Source organism: Thunnus albacares, chromosome 9, assembly GCF_914725855.1.
Source record: "Thunnus albacares chromosome 9, fThuAlb1.1, whole genome shotgun sequence".
Lineage (NCBI taxonomy): Eukaryota > Metazoa > Chordata > Actinopteri > Scombriformes > Scombridae > Thunnus > Thunnus albacares.
This window is the reverse complement of record NC_058114.1, coordinates 8,390,224-8,413,629: the sequence shown is the minus strand read 5'-3', so window position 1 is coordinate 8,413,629 and position 23,406 is coordinate 8,390,224. Positions and strand designations below refer to the sequence as shown.

General features: G+C 39.9%; 1 protein-coding gene across 4 annotated transcripts in view; it reads left to right on the top strand.

The window, feature by feature from the left end:
- lrrc7 (leucine rich repeat containing 7) overlaps positions 1-23,406 on the top strand; it is a 76,103-nt gene extending 52,697 nt beyond the window's left edge. Inside the window, exons 19-32 of one of the 4 annotated variants that reach the window (XM_044362326.1) lie at positions 1,013-1,256; positions 2,307-2,813; positions 3,663-3,887; positions 4,019-4,247; positions 5,095-5,442; positions 6,043-6,288; positions 8,456-8,668; positions 10,029-10,196; positions 11,491-11,610; positions 11,772-11,976; positions 12,484-12,743; positions 13,593-13,685; positions 18,158-18,232; positions 19,848-23,406. In XM_044362326.1, coding sequence (XP_044218261.1) covers positions 1,013-1,256; positions 2,307-2,813; positions 3,663-3,887; positions 4,019-4,247; positions 5,095-5,442; positions 6,043-6,288; positions 8,456-8,668; positions 10,029-10,196; positions 11,491-11,610; positions 11,772-11,976; positions 12,484-12,743; positions 13,593-13,685; positions 18,158-18,232; positions 19,848-19,958 — 3,044 coding nt within the window. In that variant the 3' untranslated portion in view covers positions 19,959-23,406. Of the gene's footprint in view, positions 1-1,012; positions 1,257-2,306; positions 2,814-3,662; positions 3,888-4,018; positions 4,248-5,094; positions 5,443-6,042; positions 6,289-8,455; positions 8,669-10,028; positions 10,197-11,490; positions 11,611-11,771; positions 11,977-12,483; positions 12,744-13,592; positions 13,686-18,157; positions 18,233-19,625 lie in introns of all 4 variants that reach the window. The other 3 variants (XM_044362329.1, XM_044362327.1, XM_044362328.1) reach the window with 3 other exon arrangements.

The following is a 23,406-nucleotide window of genomic DNA, read 5'->3' as shown; positions in this document are numbered from 1 at the left end:
GTTTGATACTACACCACTGCTTTTTAGTATTTACACACGAATTTTACTTTGTTCCCTCCTTTATGCCTTTCTGCAAACGTCAGGGTTTATTTTGATGCTGCTGTCTTTACAGGTTCCCCTTCCAGAAAAGTTCTTGATTTCAATAGGAACACTTAAAAAAAACTGTTAAACCCATGTTTTATAACCAGGCCATGTCGTGCGTCAGTGCAGTGGACTCAATATTGTCCAAACACATAATAAGAACAGTGCAGGAATCTGGGTTAAAACACAGATGACAAGATTCAGAAAGTAATGTGGTTCTTCTACCTGAAATTCAGCCTAAACATCATCTTGGTTACAGTGCAAACTTGTTGTAATTTACAGTAGCTAATACTTCACTGTTGAGTTTTTAAATCCAGCATTAAGGTGGGAATTAAGAGTGTTGTTGGATTATAACAAAGTCAAAGACTGTATATTTAACACCACCTTAAGTCTAAAGCTTTAGGTTTCTATGTGAGGACCCTCTCTAAGGTCTAACCTATACCTCAGATCATACATTAGACAGGAGACGCAGCAACAGAACCTCAGGGGGATCCGTCGAGTCCGGGTGTCTTCTGTCAATGATTCAGTCCTGTTTATGCGGACCGTAAATCATAACCAGTAGCAACAGAACTTCAGGAGGATTCGTTGAGTCCAGCTGCTGAGTTGACATTTAAACACAAAATCAATAGGCATGTATCAAAAGAAAAATTATTGTCCACATTATACAACCAGAAATTATTCAGCTGTTAATGGAAACTATATGTGTGTCAAGTCACCTGAACGTATACTTAGATCACTAACAATACATGCAGAGTCTCTTGAGATTGTGTACGATAGAGAAGATCTGAGAAAAGACATAAAATTCAAGAGAAGAGGAAAGGATTTTTTTCTTTCAAACATGACAAAGGCATTTAAGTACTTGTAAAAGAGGGCTATCAGAAAGAAGAGGATGTGACATTTTCACTGAACAGAGCTCTTTGTCTCTGTCCAGAGTCTACAGATGAGGAGGTGGATAAGCTCCATTGTCTGAACCACAGCGGCTCCTCAGCCACCTACTCTGACTACTCTCCCTCACAAGGCTCCTCGGGCTCCTCCAACCCGCCCGCCAACACACACTCACACACACACTCTCACCCACATCAACACCCACACCAACACCAGCACCAGCACCAACACACACCCGCCCTGCCGGCCCCCAACAAGGACCAGGCTCCTCAAACACACTGGACCAACAGGTACTCACACACATACACACACACACACGGTTCATGTTCAATTTCATCTCTGTCCCTCGCTCTATCCCTCCCTCCAACTATCTATCATCTATTCTTCTCTTTCGATTCCATCCCCCCACTTTCAATCTCCTCTATCTATCACCCTCGTACATCTCATTCATCTATCCGGTCGCTCAATCCATCCTCTCCTCCCACCCTCATTCCTTCCATCTTTCTGTGTCTTTCTCATCTCTCTCGTTTGCTCAGTGAAGGTCAGAGAGACTCATTAGGATGCTGCAGACTTCTGTTCAGGAATCTCTCTCTCTGCCTCTGAACCCTCTGCTTCAAAGCTGTCCAGTCCAGACTTCAATAATGTTACTATCTAGAGGGGGTTTTTATACCAACACATAAAGAGGCTTGGTCCTTCTACTGATGTTTTTAGCCTGATTGGAGTGGACTCAGGGTAAAGTTTGAAAGAATTGGCTTGAGAAATAGCATGGGAATAGTGTTTTGAGTTCTAATAAGAAATGTTGCAGCTATAGACAACAATAAATGTCTCAACTTACATTGTGTACCATATTTATGACAGTTTGCTGTGATGGAAGACCTTTTTCATTGTTTCATCATCTCTTCTAATGTTGAAAACTCATTTCTTTGTCCATTCTCTTCCCATGCAGAGCCCCTGCAGGTTGAAAGCTCGCCTTGGTATTTTTTGACATTAAAGTTGTTATTTCACATGCCCTGGGGCGGTACCGATCCCAATCTGTATACTTGTCCCTTTGTCTGTGTACTTGTGAAACTTGGTATTTGCATACTGCAAGTGGCAAGGAGGGAGGCTAAAGGCATTAATATTTTATATTCCAGGCTGCTCTTGGAAACATTAATTACAACAAACATGGTTGTTGGCCAAATTGATCTTTTAGAGAGAGAGCGGAAAAAGTTACGCTGTTACCAATGATTAAATATACAGCACAGTACATAATAATAATGTAGCGTGGCATTTCAGTATAATTCAGTTTGTTTTATTATTTTCCAACATAATTTGCGATTAATATTTTCTGTCCTTTTTAGACTGGCCCAGTCATTCCCCAAGCCCATTGACTCCAAGCCCCTGTTATCTCAGCGAGAAACCCCTCCATCAGGAACCCTGCAGCAGCGCGGCGATCGACGCCCGCTGAGCGAGCCTTTTGACTGGGCTGAAGCCCCTCATTATGATAACACAGGCTTCGATGCTGAGGAGTCTCCTCTGGACGGCCCGTCCTCTACTACGAGCCAGGGAAACCCGCCTCTGGGCTCCAAACCCCGCAGCCAGTCGACACATGGCCGCCGCCCCCTCCTCAGGCAAGAGCGAATCGTGGGAGTCCCCTTGGAGCTGGACACCCAGACACTCCCCTTCCACAGCAACCAACGCTCTACCCCGGACAATGACCCTCAAGGCTCTGCAGGTCCTTCACAAAATCCTTGGCAGAATTGGACCCGGACCCCAAGCCCACTGGAGGACAGGACTGCCTTTCCCTCCAAACTGGACCTGACACCCACCTCCAGCCCCAACCCCGACCGCAAAGTGATGGACCCAAGGTAACTGAAGCAAGAAATGATCCATTTTCCAGCTTAACAGTACCTCGGTCACCACTAAAACGCCTTCATGACCCTCAGGGTATACAGGTTTTCATTCCAACCAAACACTACAGCAGCATTTGTACACTTCATTCTGGTTGAAGATCCAGTTGTTGATCATCTCAGTCTACATGAATCATATATACATCTATATGTTTACGTGCCCTGTAAAAATCTGAAACTCTTCCAGCTTTCACAAATTTCACTCAAATAATTAATAATAATAATTATTTGAGCCAATCAACCAATCAACAGATAATCCTTTAAACTTTTGTGGTCGTTATCAAGCAAAAATGACCAATATTCACTGGTTCCAGCTTCTCAAAATGTGAATATTTTCTAAATTTTTCAGTTTTATGTTGTTAATTGGATACCTTTGGGATTTGGACTTCAGTAGGACAAAGCAATTTACTTGAACATGCCACTTTGGGCATTCTTTGACCTTTTTTAGACTAAATAATTAATTGATTCATCAAAATGTAGTGTTGAGAGTTGAGTGTTGTGCAGAAAATGTGTTGTTATGAAGCTGCTTCTTCAATTCTGTTCTCATTATTGTGACTCTGTATTATCCTTCATATTTTTCCAACATCAGAATCATGACATTATTAGGGCCTCAGACCTCTGAAGTGCCACCAACATTTTGTCTGAAAGAGAGTGAATAATGGAGTGGAAACAAAATGACAGCTTAGTCTGATTATCAGGCTATAATGACAGTGTGTCACATGGTCTTGTTTTCTGCTCATACTGTTATAATTCTGCTAATCATTTTGGGTGTGTTCTATTATAACATCTCTTGTTTTTTTGTCCAAGGCTGGAACAAGGAGCGGGGCCTTTGCCCGGCAGCTGGACGTACCACGACAATCAGGGGGAGCAGAACAGAAAGGATCAGCTAAGTGTCACCGGGGGCAACAAGGTAACCGTGGTAATGAGTAAAAGCTCGGACCGCCTGTCCCCCATGATGAAGGAGACCAGGTCCAAGTTTAAGAAGTCACAGAGCATCGATGAGATTGACATCGGCTCCTATAAAGTCTACAGGTAGATTTAGTATTACGATTGTTTCTTTTGAAATATAAGTCAGGTGATTGCAAAGTGGGGTCTCCTGCATAAACAGTAATTTGATTACAGCTGTCAACGCTGATTTCTCTTGTTGTCTTCGCTTTGTACAGTATTCCTATGGACAGCTATAGTTCATCCATTGAGCAGCAGACCAGTTTGGACCGTCAGGAGCTGCCTGGTTCTATGGAGCAGACCAGCATGGCACGGTCCCAGTCTGCACCCATGTTAGACGATGAACTAGTCTTCCCAGGACATGGATCCAGCAACCAGCTGGGACAGAACCAAAAACCTGCCATCCCACAGAAGGCCTACCACTTCGACCAGAACTACAACCCCCAGGTTAGCAGCTTGTGCCTGTCTTAAATTTTGGAAATAATATATGTGCTTTGTGGGGGAAAAAATCAAACCTCACAAACTTTAAAGCAGCTATAATCAATATAATTTATAATAAAAATATATCAAATAACGTGTACTGTTGGAGGTATCACTCGTAGTGATGAACCTTGGCTTTACTGAGCTTCATTGTGAGTTTCAGCTCATTGTTTAGCTGTCCGGCTGCAAATTTACTGTTTTGGTTCACTCTCACTGCTCTCATAGTGTCGTTTTCAGCTGCAGCAGGCAACTGTTTTCAGAGAAAAGGCTCTAAAACCCCACTGTACACTACCTGCTCAGCACCAAACAGCAAACAGACACAGTTAGCTCTAAACTAGCTGGTGAACATAGCAGCGCATTTAGCAGCTAAAGAGCGAGACATTTCCCTCAGGAGTCGATTGAGACCAAAAACAGAGCTAAAAGAGAGTGAATATTGGACTTACATTGACCAGGTGGACAGAAACATGACTGCAAATGAATGATAATGTTGATCCATAATGGCTAGATGTGTAAATACACAACTATATGCTAACAAGTTTAACATAGCAACTTAAAAGATAATGATGTGTCAGTGTTGTGTTTGCAGCTTGTTTCCACTGCCCCCAAATGGCCAAAAAAATCATTTAATGCAGGTTTGAATAACTTAAGCAGCATTTTGTGGGTCGCATGTTTTTGATTTTTCTTTTTTCTTTTTATCATTATTTTTTTCTCGACAAAATATCAAAACCAAAAGAACCAAAAGTCACAATATTTTGCATGACATCAATGTCTGAAAACTTTCAGGGATTTACTGGTAACAATTCTAACCAATCAGGTGACTATGGACCGCCGAGTCCCTCCGCCCTTCCCCAACACACCAGATTATGTCAACCACTCATCTAAGGCCTTGGAGTACATCAATCAACCAGGGAAGACATTACCCAAAGAGTTAGTGAGCCCTCGGTACCGTGCTTACCCACCGCTGGAGATGTTTTCTTTCCCCCAATCACCGATCAACCAGGACGGTCTGCCCAGCCAGCAGCAGCCAATACCATCGCAGCGTTCCAGGCCAGGGTTTTTGAGGAGAGCTGATTCATTAGTGAGCTCTACAGAGCTCGCCTTGTTCCGCAGAGTCCATGAAGCCCAGCAGGAGGCGCTGCAGGAAGCTCAGTACAGACAGCAGGTTGTATTTGTTGTGTGCAGAATTGTACTTATTTGCCTGCTTGTGTGTGTTATTCCTACTGACAGAAATGAATTCATCATATAAATGAGGACAACAATATTTGTTCTTTACCCAGAAAATATATCTTAGTCCCATGTATAAGTGATCTGGTATCAATATGGCCATGACTCATGAAAATATTTGTTTGTTTAGACATCATAAAGTATCACCAAGTTTAGTATAACAAATGGCTTAGAATCAATCAATTGTTGAAAAACTTTCCATTTTCTAGCTCATCTGTTTTCTGATGTACACAACCATGTTTAAAGGTTAAATCCAGCGAGATTTTATATTTTTCCTATTGGAAACAAATCCCACGAAAAGTCTAAAACCAACAATAAATTTATCCCACAAACAAGTATAAAAAAACTGAAAACTAAAACCTTTACTTCTGTTGTACTAATGATCATATGCACCAATAAACTAGGGTAAATTCCTATAAATTTACATTCCGTTATGCCACTGTATTCATATAAATAACATAAATTCTTACAAAGGGTGGATTCTTTTTCTTGAACTTAATTTCTGTGGTCTGATGAATTTTCCCTCTTCTCTCCTTAGGCGGACCCTCCTCTTTATGGCCGGGCTCTTGCCTACTCCTCCCCCATGGAGCACTCCGCTCTCTCCAATATGGTCGACAGCCAGAGCCAGATGCTGCACAACAAGAGAAACGGCCGCTACGATGACGATTACCCCACCTACCAGGAACAGAAGAAGCCCATGATTGGTTATCCAACAAAGAGCCTGACTCAGCGCCGTCCCCTGTCTGCCAGGAGCTACAGTACCGAGACCTACGGAGCATCTCAGGTATATTGTCTGTTTGTCACCTAAGCTGCTGACGTGAGCTGTTTAAGCTGTGTATCTATCCATTCATGTCTCTATTTTATACTATTTTAAACTTTCACACACTAAAGTGTTTTAACTTGTGGTCCCATAAAATACAATATTTCAGTCCAAGAACTATGTTACAATTATTAAATTAATAGAAAATGAATTATTAATTTAATTATAGTTTTACAGCCTCAAAGACCAATTGTGAGAATATCTAGGAAAAGTAAACCAATAGATGCATGCAATAGTCGCAGAAGATTAAATATTTGTTGATAGATCACCCATCTGACAGAGATATAAACCTGGCAAGATAAATTGTCATCTTCATAACAACAGAAAGAGGGCTCATACTTTATTTCAGAAAAACAACAGCATTAGTTGTTTGTTTAATTAGATGTAAAATGTTAAATATATGTTCTGTCAGTGTTTGAATTTGACCCTGTTTATGTGGGTTTGCACCTGTTTCCCACCAACAGTCAACATCGCTTGATTTAAATCATAATCATGACATTCCCTAACCTTAACTAAATAGTTTTGGGTTCCTAAAAATAAAATAAAAATTTGTATTTTAACACCTATAATGCTCATTTTGTAGGGCACTGACAACCTACTGTGTCATAGAAGAGTAAGGACTTTGGGTTATAGTATGTGTGTGGCTGTATGTGACTGAGTGAAAGCATTTTTATTCATTAATTTTCAGCCATTGACCTGGGTTGTGGTGGCACAGGTAGCACAGATGTCCTTAGCTCCAGCTAAAAACCAAGACATTCCCAAGTCTATCAATAATTCCTCCAGCATTTTCTGGGTTTGCTCCAAGTCACACTTTCCCAAAATAGTCACAGAGAGGTGTCCAGAGGCATACTGATCAGCTGCACAAAGCACCTCATCTGGCTCTTTTCAGCATGAAGGAGCGGGGCACAGGAAGGAAACAAGGAGCTACGACACTAACATTGAGCACTTGTGCCTGCAGTCTTATTCTTACAGTCTTTACCCAAAACTCATAGCTAAAGGTGAGGACTGGATCATACAGGACATCAGCTTAAGGTTCAGCTCCATTTTCCCCACAATGGTCTGATACGGTGTCTGCATTACTGAATCACTGTGCCAATCTGCCTGCCAATTTCATGTTCTATTTTACCATCACCTCCCCCCAGGATACGTAAACTTCCTCATGTGGGTCAGCAATTTAGAGGACAATCCAAAATGTCACAAAACTAAACATAAACAGGCTGTTTTTAACTGTTTTAACAAAGAGGTAATGCTGACATTTTCCTGTAGAGGTACAGTCATTATTTGCTTGACTGCAATAGGTCGCTTTTCAGAAACAACATGAGTTGTTTCAGGCTTTTTAGAACAAATGCTGTCTTTTTTTGTGATGACAGTTTCGGATGAAAGGGAAATGCAGCCCTAATCTTAAAGGGGACGTATCATCATATCATTTCCAGGTCTATATTTTTCATTTGTGGCACTGCTGGAATTTCTTTGCGTGATTTACAGTTCAAAAAACTCTTTATTTATCTTATACTGGCCCTTTATGCAGCCCCTCAGTTCAGCCTCTGTCTGAAACAGGCCATTTTAGCTCCAATCTCTTTAAGGCCCCCCTCCCCATGAGCCCACTCTGTTCTGATTGGCTAGCTTCCGAAAGCTGCGTCTTGGCCAACTTCTGGCAGCCCGGGAGGCTACATCAGTAAGCAGTAGTAGGATTTCACTTCTTTTTCTAGTTCTTTACTCAGAATGGAAACTTCTCAAATACATCTGTACATTTTTGAGCCGGAATCCAATCCGAAATGTGTGTATGGACAACGTCAACAACTTTAGCAAGAAAGGCTAACAGCGGTGGGCTGTTTGTTTGCTATGTGCAAACAATCTGATGTCATCCTGAGGAGGAAGTAGAGGTAATTTTGCAAACAAAGTGTTCAGAGAAGGCTGGCTTTTGGGGCATTTCTACATACAATCAACTCAAGTTTTGGACCTTTGACCCTGTTTAACATAAACATCCGACATTATAATGGTATAAAAATAACAGAAAATCACAACAAGCATGATATGTCCTCTTTCACACACAGTTCCTTCAAATAAAACCATAGCTTTCAGTCAAACTTTCAAGAATTTTCTTCATGATCTTCATGATATTGATCCTCAGGCCCGTCCAGTGTCTGCTCGTCCCACTATGGCTGCCCTGCTGGAGAAGATGCCCCCTGACTACACCCTGGCAACCTGTCCTGAGAAACCATCCGATGACACCATCAAAGTAAGACCTGTCGTACCACAGAAACCTGAAGACATCACCTCCAAGATGCCTGCCGATTGGAGGCAACAGCTGCTCAGGCACATAGAGGCCAAACGCTTGGACAGGGTACGTCAATGTGATGCAGACACACGGAAGAGGGAGATGCACACACACACATTCGGAGGCCCTCCCAATCTGTATCTGTCTAAGTCTGTGTTGTAAAGTTGACAAGATATGTGTCTGGCTGCATGTGTGTCCACTCCACACTGTCGCTCTGTCAGCCTGACCTACTGCACACTCACTACTGTGGATATGTGCTGAAGAAACCACATGTCCTGAGATGCAGTGCCACACAACTTGTAATGTGACAAGTCATTTGATCTTGTGTTGAGTCTTAAAATCTTTTTTTCAAACAAGTGAAAAGTCAGTGAGGTTACATCTAGTAGTGTTATTTTAAAGACGGTTGCTGTAAGTACTAAACAGCCTGTGAATACAGTTGTATCATGTCTCTGGAGTACCTTTCCAAAGTCTGAGAAAATAACCCTGATGATGTAATGGTATTTTTTTTAAAAGAGAGCCTATGTTATTACACTGGGAGTGTGGAGTTTGAAGATGTAGATGTTTATCATGCAGGAAGGGTCTAATGAAACTAGAGTGGCATTACAGAAATTTTAGAGTCCCAATGATGTTTGAGCTTGACCCATACCATTCAATAAAATTCAGGATATTTAGTCATTTGCTGCTTCAAATTTGACCATTAAAAATCAATCAATCCCTCAACAGTCCCTCTTTAAAATGTTATTTTGAGAGACTGCACTCATTCACATTTTCATTTGTTTAAAAAAACCACAAGATCTTCAGAATTAACACAATCACTTTTTAAAGACAAGGCTATTTTTCAGGGTAGTGTAATTATACAGAAACTATGTATCAACACTGATATAGAGTATCAGTTTTATCCCTTATAAAGTCCTTAAAGTGGAAACACAGCCTCTAACACAAATTAAATTAATTTAATCAAACTAAATGCATGTTTTCCATACGGCCAGTTTGGTCTAATTTTTTGAACATGAGCAACGTTACAAAGGAAAAGACCTTAGTGCAGGGAGATGTTTTCAGTTAGGGATTGGGCTTCTTTAAATGATCATACATACAATATTACTTACTAACTGATGTGAGCACTAGTATACTAATTTATTAACTAATGGAATGACTTTATCCACCAGTTGTTGCTTGTATAACACAATGTTCACTTTGTGTATTGACCAATCACTAGCTAACATTTCTCTGTGCTTTCAGCAACTCTGCACTGTTGTTGTTGTTGTTATTGTTGTTGTTGTTGTTGTTGTTGTTTTATCAGTGTTATTGTTGTTTGTTTGTTTGTGGAGCTCACAGTGTGTTGTCGCCACGCTGCAGCCCGCTGTGCAGGCTCCCCTTCCCCTCCCCTCATTCACCCATGTCATGTGATGTTGTCTTCTCCAATCAGAGTGGTGTCCTAAAGCACAACACGCTCACGCTGGGCATGCTCTGTCAGGGCGGGGGTCATGGCCAGGGGCAAAGCAGCACTTTGAACTTTAACCTTTACAATAACACTAAGCATGAGCCCCCTGCTGGCCGCTGGCTGCCACTACCTCCTCCTCCGTCTGCTAACACTGTGAGTATCCCACTGAGTACAATGAACCCCTGGTACTCCACACATAGCTGCCACTACCTCTCCACCCAACTACAGCTACCATGAACTATTATTTAACTGTGTGACATATTACTAATCATAATTTAGATTATTATAACTATCTTGTCTACCATCTCAAGCTGTGAGTATCAATGAACTTGGGGTGATATGTCTTATTTTTTGGTGTTCCAAATATTCTCGGAGTGGCTGAATATAACGTGTGTATAAATTGGTAATTTGGTGAATTGGTAATTCAAGAGTTTGAATTCAGCTATTAGACACTTTCAACTTTTCAAGGTTGCCAAAACAACAGAGACTAAACAAGAGCTGCAACAATTAGTCCATTAATCGATTGGTCGACCAAAAGACACTTAGTAGCCCATTATTTTGATAATCATTTAATTGTTTTGAGACATTTTTAAAAGAAAAAAAAATGCTGAAATTCTCTGGTTCCAGCTTTTTAAAAGTGAATATTTTCTGGCTTCTTTATTTGTCTATGATTGTTGACTGACTGTCTTTGGGTTGTGGACTGTTGGTTGAGACAAAACAAGAGATTTTACGTTGCACCTTGGGCTTTGCGAAACAGTGATTAACATTTTTTGTCATTTTATAGACCAAATAACTAATCGATTCTAATCATGAAAGTATCAACAGATAATGATAATAATTGTTAGTTGAAGCCCTCAACTAAATCAACTCAACAAACAGACATCTGTCCTCTCCATCCTAAAGTACACTGCATTATCTACATGCAGATCTTTGTTGTCTAACACACAAAGCGGTGGGTCTACACCATAGTAAACTATTTGTAGAGCTTACTGTAAGGTGAGCTGAGTTGCTGTCAAAAACTATAATCTTTATGATTTATTCTCTGTCTTTACTATCTGATACTTGGACACTTGGTATAAACAAAAAGTCACAATTTTGAGTTGGGAATTCTATTAAAAGAGCAACTCTTGCAGAAGGTAATTTCTATTCAGATGCAATATTTATCACCTGTAACCTCCAGCCCATGTTGACTGGTGGTATCACTGCATGCCGTACTACTTTACTTCATTAAGAAGGGGAATCTATTAACTGAGGTGGTACAACCCTATTCATACTTAAAAATATAACAAAATCTCATATAACATTGATTTAAACCTGTCTGAAACTCAGGCAGACAAAGGTTGACATACGTCTACATGTACATACAAGTATGTTATGAAAGTTAAATGTTCATTCTCAGTAATTGTTAATTGGTCTGTCTCTGTCTTTGTTTCTGTCTCCCTCTCAGACCCCCTCCCAGCAGGCTGCCATGCTGGACAATGACCAGGAGGGGGTGTCAGGGAGCAATCAGTGGGCTCCCTACTCACTTGGCAGAAGGGATGTCCCACCTGACAACCTCATGAAAAAGGTGAGAGCTGCTGTGTAATCAGTGTACCTTTCAATCAAACTCCACCAAGAGAGTAAGGAAGGACACTGCTCATATACATATTTGTTATAAATGCAGATGAATAAACATCTTAACACTATACAATATCTCCACTTACCTAATTCCCGCTCCTCTTTCCTCAGGGCGGCCACCCCCATAACCCATCTCACCAATCACACAATACCATGATCGTCACTTCTTCTTCCTCCTCCTCGGCCACGACCCCTCATCGTGTGGTCGGTCAGCAGGTCTACGATGGCGGGATGATGAACAAGGGCCAATACCAGCCAGGGATGCCCCTATCAGTCGTTCCCTCTGGGGGGCAATATCAAGGCACCATGTCTCAAGGTAAAAGTAAATTAAAAAATTGTTCATTTGTAGCCTGTACAGATTTATTTTGGAATTAGAAATTAATTGTAAGTAGTTAAACGCATTGAATTATTGGGGTTACAAGCTGTCACTCAATCCTTAACTCCAATCACAATGTGTAAATGGAAACAAGAGTTGTATGCTGGTGTTAAACTGTAATAAAATTATATCCAGGTTTCTACCTTTTTAAACTGAAATATGCTGTTATTTGTAGTTTTTGTTTTTCAGTTATTTTCTCTTTTTTTAATCCAGTTCCAGGTAGCGTCAAGTCATGTCAAGTTTAGATTAGCTTTTAGTTTCTAATTTTTATATTTGAAATATGTAGATACTCAGTAGTAGAATAATAGTGTGATAGCAGTTGGGAGAAAAAGTCAGAAAGTGTGTGTACCTTGTGTAACTAATCAGCAGCCTACACATTAATCAATTACACAAAGTTTTATTTATTTAGTGTTAAATGCTACCAGTTTCTCTGTTTTTTCCATCCAGCCCTTCCCCCTCCTGGCCAGGGCTACCCAAGTGCCGGCATGACCATGGGCCTGTCCTCATCCGGGAACCAATCCCAGTATAACCCTCATACCTCCCACAACCCCCATCAGCCTGCCACCAACCCCCAGTACCACGGCAACCAGGGCATGGTCCATAACAATCAGGTTGTTATGACCACTCACACCAACCCGCGGCCTCAGAGCGCACGCTGCCTGTTGCAGACTAAAGGCCAGAAGAGCACGGATGGTTTCCAAGAACAGGTATCTGACCGTCTGTCTGTTTGTCTGAGGCAACACATGTCTCACTATCTTGGGGGTCTATTTAGAAAATGCGCTATGCTCAAACAACAGTTACATACTGTATATAGTAAATAGGTTAGAAAGGGTTTTGTGGTCTTTTGAGTAGCAACACAAGTAAAAGTGAATGGTTTGATAAGCTAAATCTGTTCCTAAATGTAGGTAACTGTGACAAAGTAAACTGATTTTGGCTTTCTTTGTTGCTATTGTCATTGTTGGCTTTGTCAGCTAACAGGCAACAAATTTGGCAAAGAGTAGTGGTTAACATCTACATGTTACAACTAGCCAACAGGATAACAGAATATGATTGTTACCTGATCAAATACGCAGGAAAACATGTTTCTATTCAAGGAAACAAAATATACTGATAACCACTACATCCATGTGTGATTTTACAAGCCTAGCAGTGACAGGTTGTGCAGAAACAGGTCTAGAAAAAGCCACGGAGGTGTAGTTCTAAATGTGAGATATTTCACAGATGGAGAGTTTAGGTGGGAACATGAAGTCATTTGCAGCATTCAGATTGGCTCATCATCAGCTGATCTTCCTCAGGGTTTTGTTTTTGCCCTTCCAAATATGAGAAGCATTTCATTATGTCAAACTCTGACAAGAGTATTTGTGGCTCAGTTTGGAGGACCTCCAATATAGCTGCCAGAGCGTGTCACACATGACATGAAAGCCCCGTTACTGTTGTGTATGTAATCTATGCTCATGTAGAGACTGCTATGATCTTTAGATTTCACTTTCACTTGTCTTTCTTTCTTTCTCTCTCTCTTTCTTTTCTCTCTGTGTGTCCCTCCTCTCTCTCTCTAGTTGTGTGTGAGAATAGAGAAGAACCCCGGTCTTGGTTTCAGTATCTCTGGTGGCATCAGTGGCCAGGGGAACCCCTTCAAACCCTCCGACATGGTACGACCCGACCTGGCCTGCCAGCCAATCACAGCCTCCCCAGCTTTACCTCAGAGTTGCCATGGAAACTGCTGCTCGTTACCGCAGTGTTTCGTTTATCGGCCTGTCTGTCTGTCTGTGGGGTAGTAGTTGACTTGGTTAACTTTGAGTCACTTTGAGTCTGTGATGTTACATTAAAAAATACTGGAAAATAGCAGATTAATTAAGGATTTATGTATTTGAAATGGTAAGAAGCAGGAGCTGTTTATGGATTTAGTTTCCTTTGCACTTCACTTAAATACCTAAGACTCATGTATCTGGGTTATTTGTAGTATATCTAAACTAAATCTCCTGAAATACTCAAAACCCTTGAGTTTGGCAGTTAGGACTGATAATACAAGACACCTTTGTGATATAGACATTTATGTAGTAAATAGTAATAGTAAATAGTTTAGTTTATGTGTTTATTTGATCTTAAAAGAGTCCTTATCACTGGCAGGTTGGTTGGAAAATGAAGTTAAATCAACAAACTTGAATATTTCCATATTTTGAAAACATATTTGTGCCCACATGCATACATGATGTCTAATTACAAGATATGCCAAACTCTTTTATCATTTCTACTTCTCAGTTTGACTGATTCTGTCAGAGTGCCTGTAACTGAGAGCCTGTTGGGGTTGCAGATCCCCCAGGCCTCCAGCACATGGCAGTCTGTCCTAGAAACATGCTGCTATAGTCAGTCTAAAGGAGCACGGCTGCTCATGGAGCTCTCACAGCTATTTTAGGAAGGCTGCTTAGTTCTGGGACATCGTGGGTGATTTTAGATGTTCAACGCTTTGATCTAGGGATGGGAAGTATGACAGATTTTACTGACTGTTATTCAGATGTTGAGTAACTGAGGAGACAGCTGGTCTATAAATAGAAAGCCTGTAAGAAGAGTCCTTTAAAACATTCAGCCTCTGCACAGCCCATGTGACACAATGGTGAATTAATTTAAGTCGGGGGTGGGAACTGATAATACAGGAACTGTCAATTCATCATTTCACTTAAGTTTTTAGTAGACAACTAGTGTTTAAGTTGCTGACTCGTACAGTTATTTAATCTTTCCCATCTCTGTGTCTATCCATAACGCTTCCACCAGCTGCAGTTTGTCCATTATTAATGCAATGTTGCACAGGCAGGAATTGAAACCAATGAAGATGAGCAGTTTCTCAAGTGATTCTACTAAATATTTTGTCAAAACTGCCTATTCGTATTCATAAAGCATGATCTTTAGATGAGTAATTATGGTTTACACACAGTAAATTTATACAGCATATAGACGATAGGAGACTTGAAATACAGGTATAGACAGATATAAAAATATTTATCTGTGTTAACAGGGGTGGATGGATAGTGTATAATGTGTTGTAATATTTCACTTTAAAGTAAAATGTTGACATTCACTATACATACTGCAGCTTCCCATGAGCTCAGTGAATGGTAAACAATGATGGTAATTGTCAATCACCTGCTAAGCCTCTGGTTATCGGCAGTGATGTCAGTTAACGTCAGCAACTGTTCATTTTTCACTGAGTCATGGAAGTGTGTATGGTTCAAATGTAAAATGTGATATATACATTTTAATGTGTAGGTTTGCTCACCTTAGAGCCCGCCCACAGGGTCTAATGGTGGTTAACTGTCACCAGGATACAACTTTCTGCTTTCCTTACTCCAAATTTCCTTTTTTGAAACTCCTTTTCTTATTATAGTTCTGTTGTTTCCTACCCTATGAACATTTCCTCTTTGATCCACACGTGAGGCATCTTGCTGAAGCAGTTAAATGTTGTTTTCATGATTTAATGATCAATGGTAGTCAACTCAGGGCTGATCTGTCAGCAGTTTTAGCTCTAACAAGCTTTTGATTTTGTTTCAATTGTTTATTCTGACCTAATTATGAGAGCTCCTGTAGGTTTTTTTTTCCTTTTATCACCAAAAGCTTCATTAGTGACTATTTTAGTATTTACAGGCAAGTATACATATATTGGTTTTATTTTCTTTTAATGTAATTAAGGGCAAACTTAAGGCTAAATTGAGTGAGAGTTTAAATAGTTAAAAAGGACTGTGTATCAAAACAGCTTGACTGATAAATTATACATCTATGGTTTTGATCCCTTGAGCCTACTACAGCCACAACTGTTCCACAGGATCGTGGCTCCCTCTAGTGGTCATCTTGTTGTTTGCACCCAGTTGGTTACAGTTAATTCAGTGGGGACTAATTCCACTGATTTATCTGGGCTAGAGTGGCATACTTGTTTCCCAGATGATTTAGTGAGTTTTATATTTGTAAAACACTCTCATGTGCAAATTGGCTTCAAAAATGCCAGTTTGAATTTTAAGGCCTGTTTTGTCTATCCAAACTGAAACAAAAGATGCTGCCCTCTTCATGTTTTCTTGACCTCCAAAGTGTTTTTGAGGAAAAATCTTCTCAATGTAATAGCTTAATCTCTAGATTCTGTAAATGTACCAGTACCCTTTTATTTTGTCTCTAAAAAGCATGATGATCTAATCTAACTATGTATATCCTGTGCAGAATAATCTTCTGCACCGAAACCCTTTTATATTTAATCAAATACTGTAGTTGAAAGTTCCCAAAAATTGCTTGTGAGAACAGAGTTTTCTAACCTCGATGAATCAGATTTCTTAATGTCTTAAAATCATTTGTAAAACCCATCTGACATCATTATGAGGTTGCTAAAAAAAAAAGAAATGACAGTGATATTCTCCTGAGTTTGATTTAAAAGACTAACTGTGACACTTTTAAGCCACTGGGTCAACTTCACTTCTGGCTAATTAGGATTCAATGAATGGAGACAGGACTCAGTTCCTGTATTGACAGAAGTGAGATCCCAGGCTTTGATGTATTAGCCTCTCAGGCTTGGTTTAAGAACAGAAGACAGGGATTTTGGGAGCAGAACATGGATTTTTAGTCACATCTGGGTTGTGAAAATCCAATTTTCTGTTCCTAGTGTTGCTAGATATGCTGTGCTTGCACATTGAGCTGCTGTTGATAACAAACATATGTATCAACTGTCATTTCTCTGAGAAAATTGTATGTGTGTTATCCCTGAGCTGCAAAACCCTCATCCTCAATACTGACCACTAACATTGTAGAAACTTGTTCATTTAGCTTGTCTAGATTAACAATAATACAATTACTTAATCTTGTTAAAAATGTGCTCATGCTTTGGCATAATTTGCAGATTTTTTTTTTTTCAAATTTACTGAAAAAGTACATTTTAAAGATGGAAGGTTTTTGTAGGGCAGCTTTGTGTGCAACTGCTTTATAGTCTGTAAATGTTTGATTGTTGTGACTAACGCTAACCAATTTCAGCTGCTAACAAATACATTTGTAATGTACAGTGAGCTCCATATGTGACCTGACAGGGACATGTCATAGGTTTCAGTGCTTGAGATGTCAGGGGATCATTACAAAGTGCTAACATTGTCCAAATAACATTTTATGAAGTTGATTTTTTTTACTATGTTGCCATATATGAAATGGCATATTTGAATCTGAAAATATGACAAACCCAGGGAAAATAACGTCTTATTTCTTATCTAATTATGAGGCTCACTGTATAAATGTTATTGTGTATAGTAGCTTAACTAATACCTCTAACATATGCACTTCTATGCAATATACCTGTATGTGTCTGTTCCTGCATTCACTCATAGCCTATAGTATGTTGGTGCCACTGCACTATCACTACTACATCGTATTGTTCTTTATTAACCGGTGTCACTTCTGTGTGGCACATCTGTCTGTTATGCTCACTATTGTGTGTTCAACACGTGCGCAACCTGTTGAAACATGTTGAGCTGTTACAGATGCATTGTCCTACACTTTCTGTGTTCAAAAACATCTTTCAGCTCTCTGTGAAAAGATGTTGGTGTTTTTACAATCTCTGCCTTGGGTTGTTGAGGGAAAATATGGGGGATGAAATATCTTCTGCCCCTCCTGCTACCTACTTCTTTCCCCTAGTCAGTACCCATTCCACACCTATTCCTCTTCCCCTATTCTTTATATATATTTACTGTTTATCTATTTTTCTATTTTTATGTCTAATTGTCACCAAGTCTTTATCTGTATAATTAGGTGATAAACCATTTTGGCATGTATAATCTGTCTTTTTGGGAGGAATGTATCATTCAGCTTCTGTAGATTTTAAGATAGATGCTGAATTAAAACTAGTCTGTTCAATGTAAACTCAAGTACTTTGAATAACTAGAGTTCAATAATTATGTATGACTTGCAATTTTGTTGTCAAAGGTATATTTGCATGCCTTCCCAAATTCAGAACAAAGAGAACGCATTTTTTAACTGCCCTTAAACTTTTGGCAGAAATGTGATTTTCTGGGGGGGTGGATATTGAGATGAGAATGAGAAAGGCAAAGATTCTAAACCATCGTGTCCCTGTGTTGTCCTAACGGTGTATCATTTTGACTTATAGGGTATCTTTGTTACTAGGGTACAGCATGACGGGCCCGCCGCCTCTGCCCTGCAGCCTGGAGACAAGATACTGCAGGTAACACCCTCTCACTCATCATCAGATGGGCCAGAAACAGCCACACCTTTACCCCCCTTTCCTCCCCTACCCTTCCCCTATTTTTCAAACAAGGAGGCAGGGCATTTAGCAGGACAAAGGAGGAAGTCATAAACACTTTACCTGCCATGTAAAGTAACATTTTATTACATAGGCTATCCAACAGCAGCAAACAATCATTGATAAGCCGTAACCCACCCACTGGTGTTAGCTCACATGGAGTTTATATTAGGGTTCAGACTTCAGCGTTTTCCTGCCTGTATATTCTGCCTCTGTGTGTGTATCTGTTGGTCTAGAAATCTGGCATGACCCCCCCAGAAGCCCCCCCACCAACCTTTCACCCATCTTTCTTCTTTAGCTAATGACAACCAAGAACTTTTGAGGTCACAGATTACAGCTGGATTTGAGTGGCCTAACAGTTTATACTGTTGAAAACCTGAGTGAAGGAAGGTTGTGAAGGCCATTGCATAAGATATCAGTGCTGAATTTAAATGAGGCTACGTCATCATGCAGCATCGGCTGTAACTGCCATAGGTCTGCAGTGATGACACAAAATCCAGCAGAGCTCAATTTCTTATATTTCCATGTCAGTTAACTCAGTTTCTAATGAAAACAGTTATTAAGCCACACTGTGTTTTTGTGCTATTCAAGATTTACATTCTTTCACTGCATAATTGGTCTTAAAATGCAGTCACTTTGGATAAGATTTAGGCTTGAACACTGTGAATTTTTCTAAAAGGTAACAGAATAATAGCTCAACCACACTGGAAAAAGACAATGTTGTGATGTGTCAGCCTACCCTCTGAGAACGACTGTTATTGGTAATTTGCCATGAAAGCAGATTGTGTGTGCGAAAGTAAACAGAATGTAATTCGCCAAATTATGTGGTTTATCAGATGACTAGACTATTTGTCTTTTTTATAAGTTGTGAGAAAGCAAACTTGAGTGCCTATGAGTACACATGGTCGCATTATAAGGTTGATGCTGCAACAATTTATGTTTACACCCTGCAGGGATATTACTTCACAGGGAGCAACAATAGACACAAATATTGGAATATTTTGTAAATCAGTCAAAATTGAAACAAAATACGCTCAATTGGAATAGTACAAACCTCACCCTCTTACTGTGCTACATGCATTAGTATATTTATTGTAGCTATTATTTCAAAGTAGTGTAGCTATTTGCTAGTTTTGCCCAAAAGAAAAGTGTGAGGATTGCACCATGTAGTCATAATTAGTGCTTTACCATGAACCCCTTCATGTTTCCCTCCCTTCTCTCCTTCCCTTTCGTCTTTTCTCCACAGATGTACAGTTTAGCTGGATTAACTCATCTAAAAAGCCCTTTTTTGTCTTTACCCCTTCTCTTTCTACAGCATGACTGTGTAGCTCCTCCTCTTCTCTCTCTTTTCCCCAACAGTGATGTGTTTCTGAGATAATGATGGCAGTGACCCTCCATCCCTCCACAAACACACACACACACACACAAACACACACACACACACACACACACACACACACACACACATATACATATGTATGGAAAAACTGCACACACACACACATGCTGTTGACTGTGCTGCATGTTTGCCTTGCAGGCTAACGGACATAGTTTTTTACACATGGAGCACGAGACAGCCGTCTCTCTGCTGAAGAGTTTCCAGTGGACGGTGGACTTGGTGGTTCTGAGAGACAGCAGCACGTGCTAGAAATAGTTTTATAACAAACAAACAAATAAACACAACATCGTTTCTCTTCTCTGCTCATCGCCATCCCACGCCACACCACCTGCCCTCCGCTGGAGGCTTGTGGACCTGAAAAATGAGCCGCCTTTTTTACCTTTTTAGGGGAATACACAGACATTTTTTTGCCTATTGCTGGACCAAAGGCAAATACTAGTGCCAAATGTACCATAGGAAACATATCGGCTCTTCTGTCTACCGGCGGTCGGGGACCTGATCGACGGTTGGACAGACCACAAGAGGACTCTACCCTTTGAGTCCCTACAGGGCTGCTGCAGTTTGGATTTTGTGGTTGGTTTGTTAATTAGGCAGTCATCTGATTGGCCAGTCTGAGTAGTTTGTTTTGTTGGTTAGTTAGAGTTCTGGGGTATTTTTGCTTTTCTCCACTGCCTTGTATTTTGCTGTCCATGGTAGATTTTTAATGATTTTCCTGGTGTAGCACATGGTTCACTTTCCATGTTCTTCACTGTTCTTTTTTTCTTTTTTTTTCTCTGCAGTATTGTATTCTGTTCAATTCTTTTGTCTTATGTTTTCTTCTGTTCTCCTCTTTCTTTCACTGTTTTGTGCTTTGTTCTGTTCTGCTGTCGTCTGTTCTGTTCTGCAGGTATTATTGCCTCCAGTGTACAGAAATTGAAATCTTAAGACTTTCTGCCTTGTGTACATATATAGAGCTGCAGCCTCCTAGAGCTGCACTCTCCTTGGGGCCTGGACAGACAGCTCTAAAAGTTTGATTAATATTATTATTGTTGATAAACCACATTCTCAATTCTCTCATATGAACATACAGGGATTCTCCAAATGGACAATTTTTTAAAGCATATATACCACAATTTTTCTGTGTAGAAAACAGTTTTCATACTCCATCTCTGCTACTTGTTTTCTGTTTTAAAAAAAACTGTTTGCTTGCACAGCTGTGCTGAAAAGAGCTAAAGCAATATTTCCGAGGTTCTGCCCATTGAGCTTTTCAGCAGAGCCTAACTTGTCCTGCAGTGCCATCTAATGAGCAACTCATGCTAATGTTTACACACACACACACACACACACACACACACACACACATACACACACACATACACACACTGCCATACACAACAGGCAAACACACACCCACACACACACATACACACAGACTCATGTACACTCATACACAACACATATACAATGGTGTGCTCTATGCAGCATTGCATATCTATATTCTAACCTCATCTTTGACTTCAAATGTTATTATAAAACCAGACATACTGACACACACACGCACACACACACACACACACACACACACACACACACACACACACACACTGTAACACTATCTATAACATTTGTGCCACATTTCGAGAGTTTGAAGTGTTTTCTACAATTGTCTCAGCAATGTCACGTCCCTTTCTAGCTGTTTGAGTTGTATGGTAAATGCACAGCATGCTTTCATATCGTTGGTCACTGTCAGCCAGCCATTTTCTGTTGGCTTCTAGAGGCCTGTACTCTCTAGAAGACTCTAGATGTATTATACCACTGATTTACAGTGAGACTGATGTTCTATACTTGGTGCCATATAGACCCTCTGACCCTCCCTGGTTGTATTTACACAGGCCCAAAACATCAGAGCTTCACCTCACTGTGGCCCAGATCATATCTGTCCACAGTGAGAGCAGCTGCATGGCTTTAGTGAGTAGGGAAACTGTTTCAATTGTTGGCTCAGCATCAAATCCAGAGCATCCGCTCTGCTGAAGTGCCCTGACCTCTGGCCTCCCTGTGCAAAGCAGCAAGTGAAAAGAGAATTTCCCCAGCAGAATCAATAAGGTATAACACACACCGTTAGTCTTTCTTAACGGGTAAATCGGCCTTGAATCGGATTTTACCTTTTTAGACAATCAGGGAAAGATCTGATCTCTATCACAAAGACTTTAGCTTCACTTGAAATCTCAGTGTAACTTTTGTAACCTGAGAAGATGCAAATTGACACTGGGTGTACATGGAAATTTAGATGTGCCAACTTTGTTGGTGAATGTTGAAAATTATATGTGGATTGGGTCAGGTGTTGTTTGGAATTTGACATTTATAAAACAGGGAAACCAAGTTATGTCAACTCAGATTAAAAACTGAGACTGTATGAGAGGTTTCTGGCCAAAGGTGAAGCCATGGCAGTGTGGTCTTATATAAAATCTGACCTGCATGGTCACGCTTCAGAAATTGTATTAACATGACAGAAGCAACCACAAAAAGAAAAAAAAAAAAGTGAAGAAGTTCATTTTCTGTCTTCGTGTAAATGCAACAAGTGTCCTGAAGGCGTTTCATGGCAGTGAGTTTTGTTCTGTTCTGTGTAACATCTGATGTTTCATCCAGAGCAAAACAACATCCTTCACTGTCCTTTGCTTTTACTTGACGTGACAGTGTCATCCTGTGCCCATTTTGTGTCAAGTCTCCTAATAAGCATCAGAATTTAGTTAATTCAATAAGGGACACAAAATGGCACAGTTAAGTTGTGTGGTTGATCTTAACCACAGGTACCCACCCAACCCTATTTAGAGTTTGAAATATCAAAGATATTGTGATGAGAACAGAGAAAAAAGGTTTGATAATATAATTATTTTTTACTACATGTTTCAGGTAATTCTTTCTAAATATATTGATATACCTTAGCTTTGCTCAAAAATTGTGATATTTTATAATGACACTTATAACAAAGTTATGGATGGAAGTACGCACAGTATGACTTGGAGACCTACACATGTACTATCCAAAACTGTATAAAATGTATTTCTACTGTAATTGTGAATTTGTGTTATACAAATATATATTATATATATATGTATATGACTATAAAAACAGTCATTTTCTATGTGTTTAAACTACATAAGAGCTGAACAAATGCTGAGGACGGTGTCACTGTACATAGCTGTGAATGAAATCCAATTTAAAATGACTCATATTGATTGTGAATGTACTCATGCTTTCTGCAGTACCTACACCTACCCAACTTGAATGCTGCTTCTTCTGTTGTGTGACAAAAAGTACTTTGACCTCCGAAGAGAGAACTGCTGTTGAGTTATAAGTTGGACAAATTTTAGTGACGATTTAACAGAACTATTTATTTCTTTATTTATTTGCACATGCAAGTTGAAATCCTTCCAGTTTTAAGTTTGAGTATTAATGCGGAGAAATGTAATTGCCGAAGTATATATAATATATATCATGTGTTTAGAATGCATTTTGCAGACGCTATCTGTACATACTATTTAAGATACAGTTTTTACAAAAAATAATATATGTATAAAATTGAAAAAATGCTGTGCAGCGATTATACTGAAGCCATTTTGGGCTTTGGGACGTACCATTTTTTCAGTATATAAGAAGTGTTTTGAATAATGTACTAAAGTCTCTATTGTACAAATAATAAAAATGTCACTATTGGTAA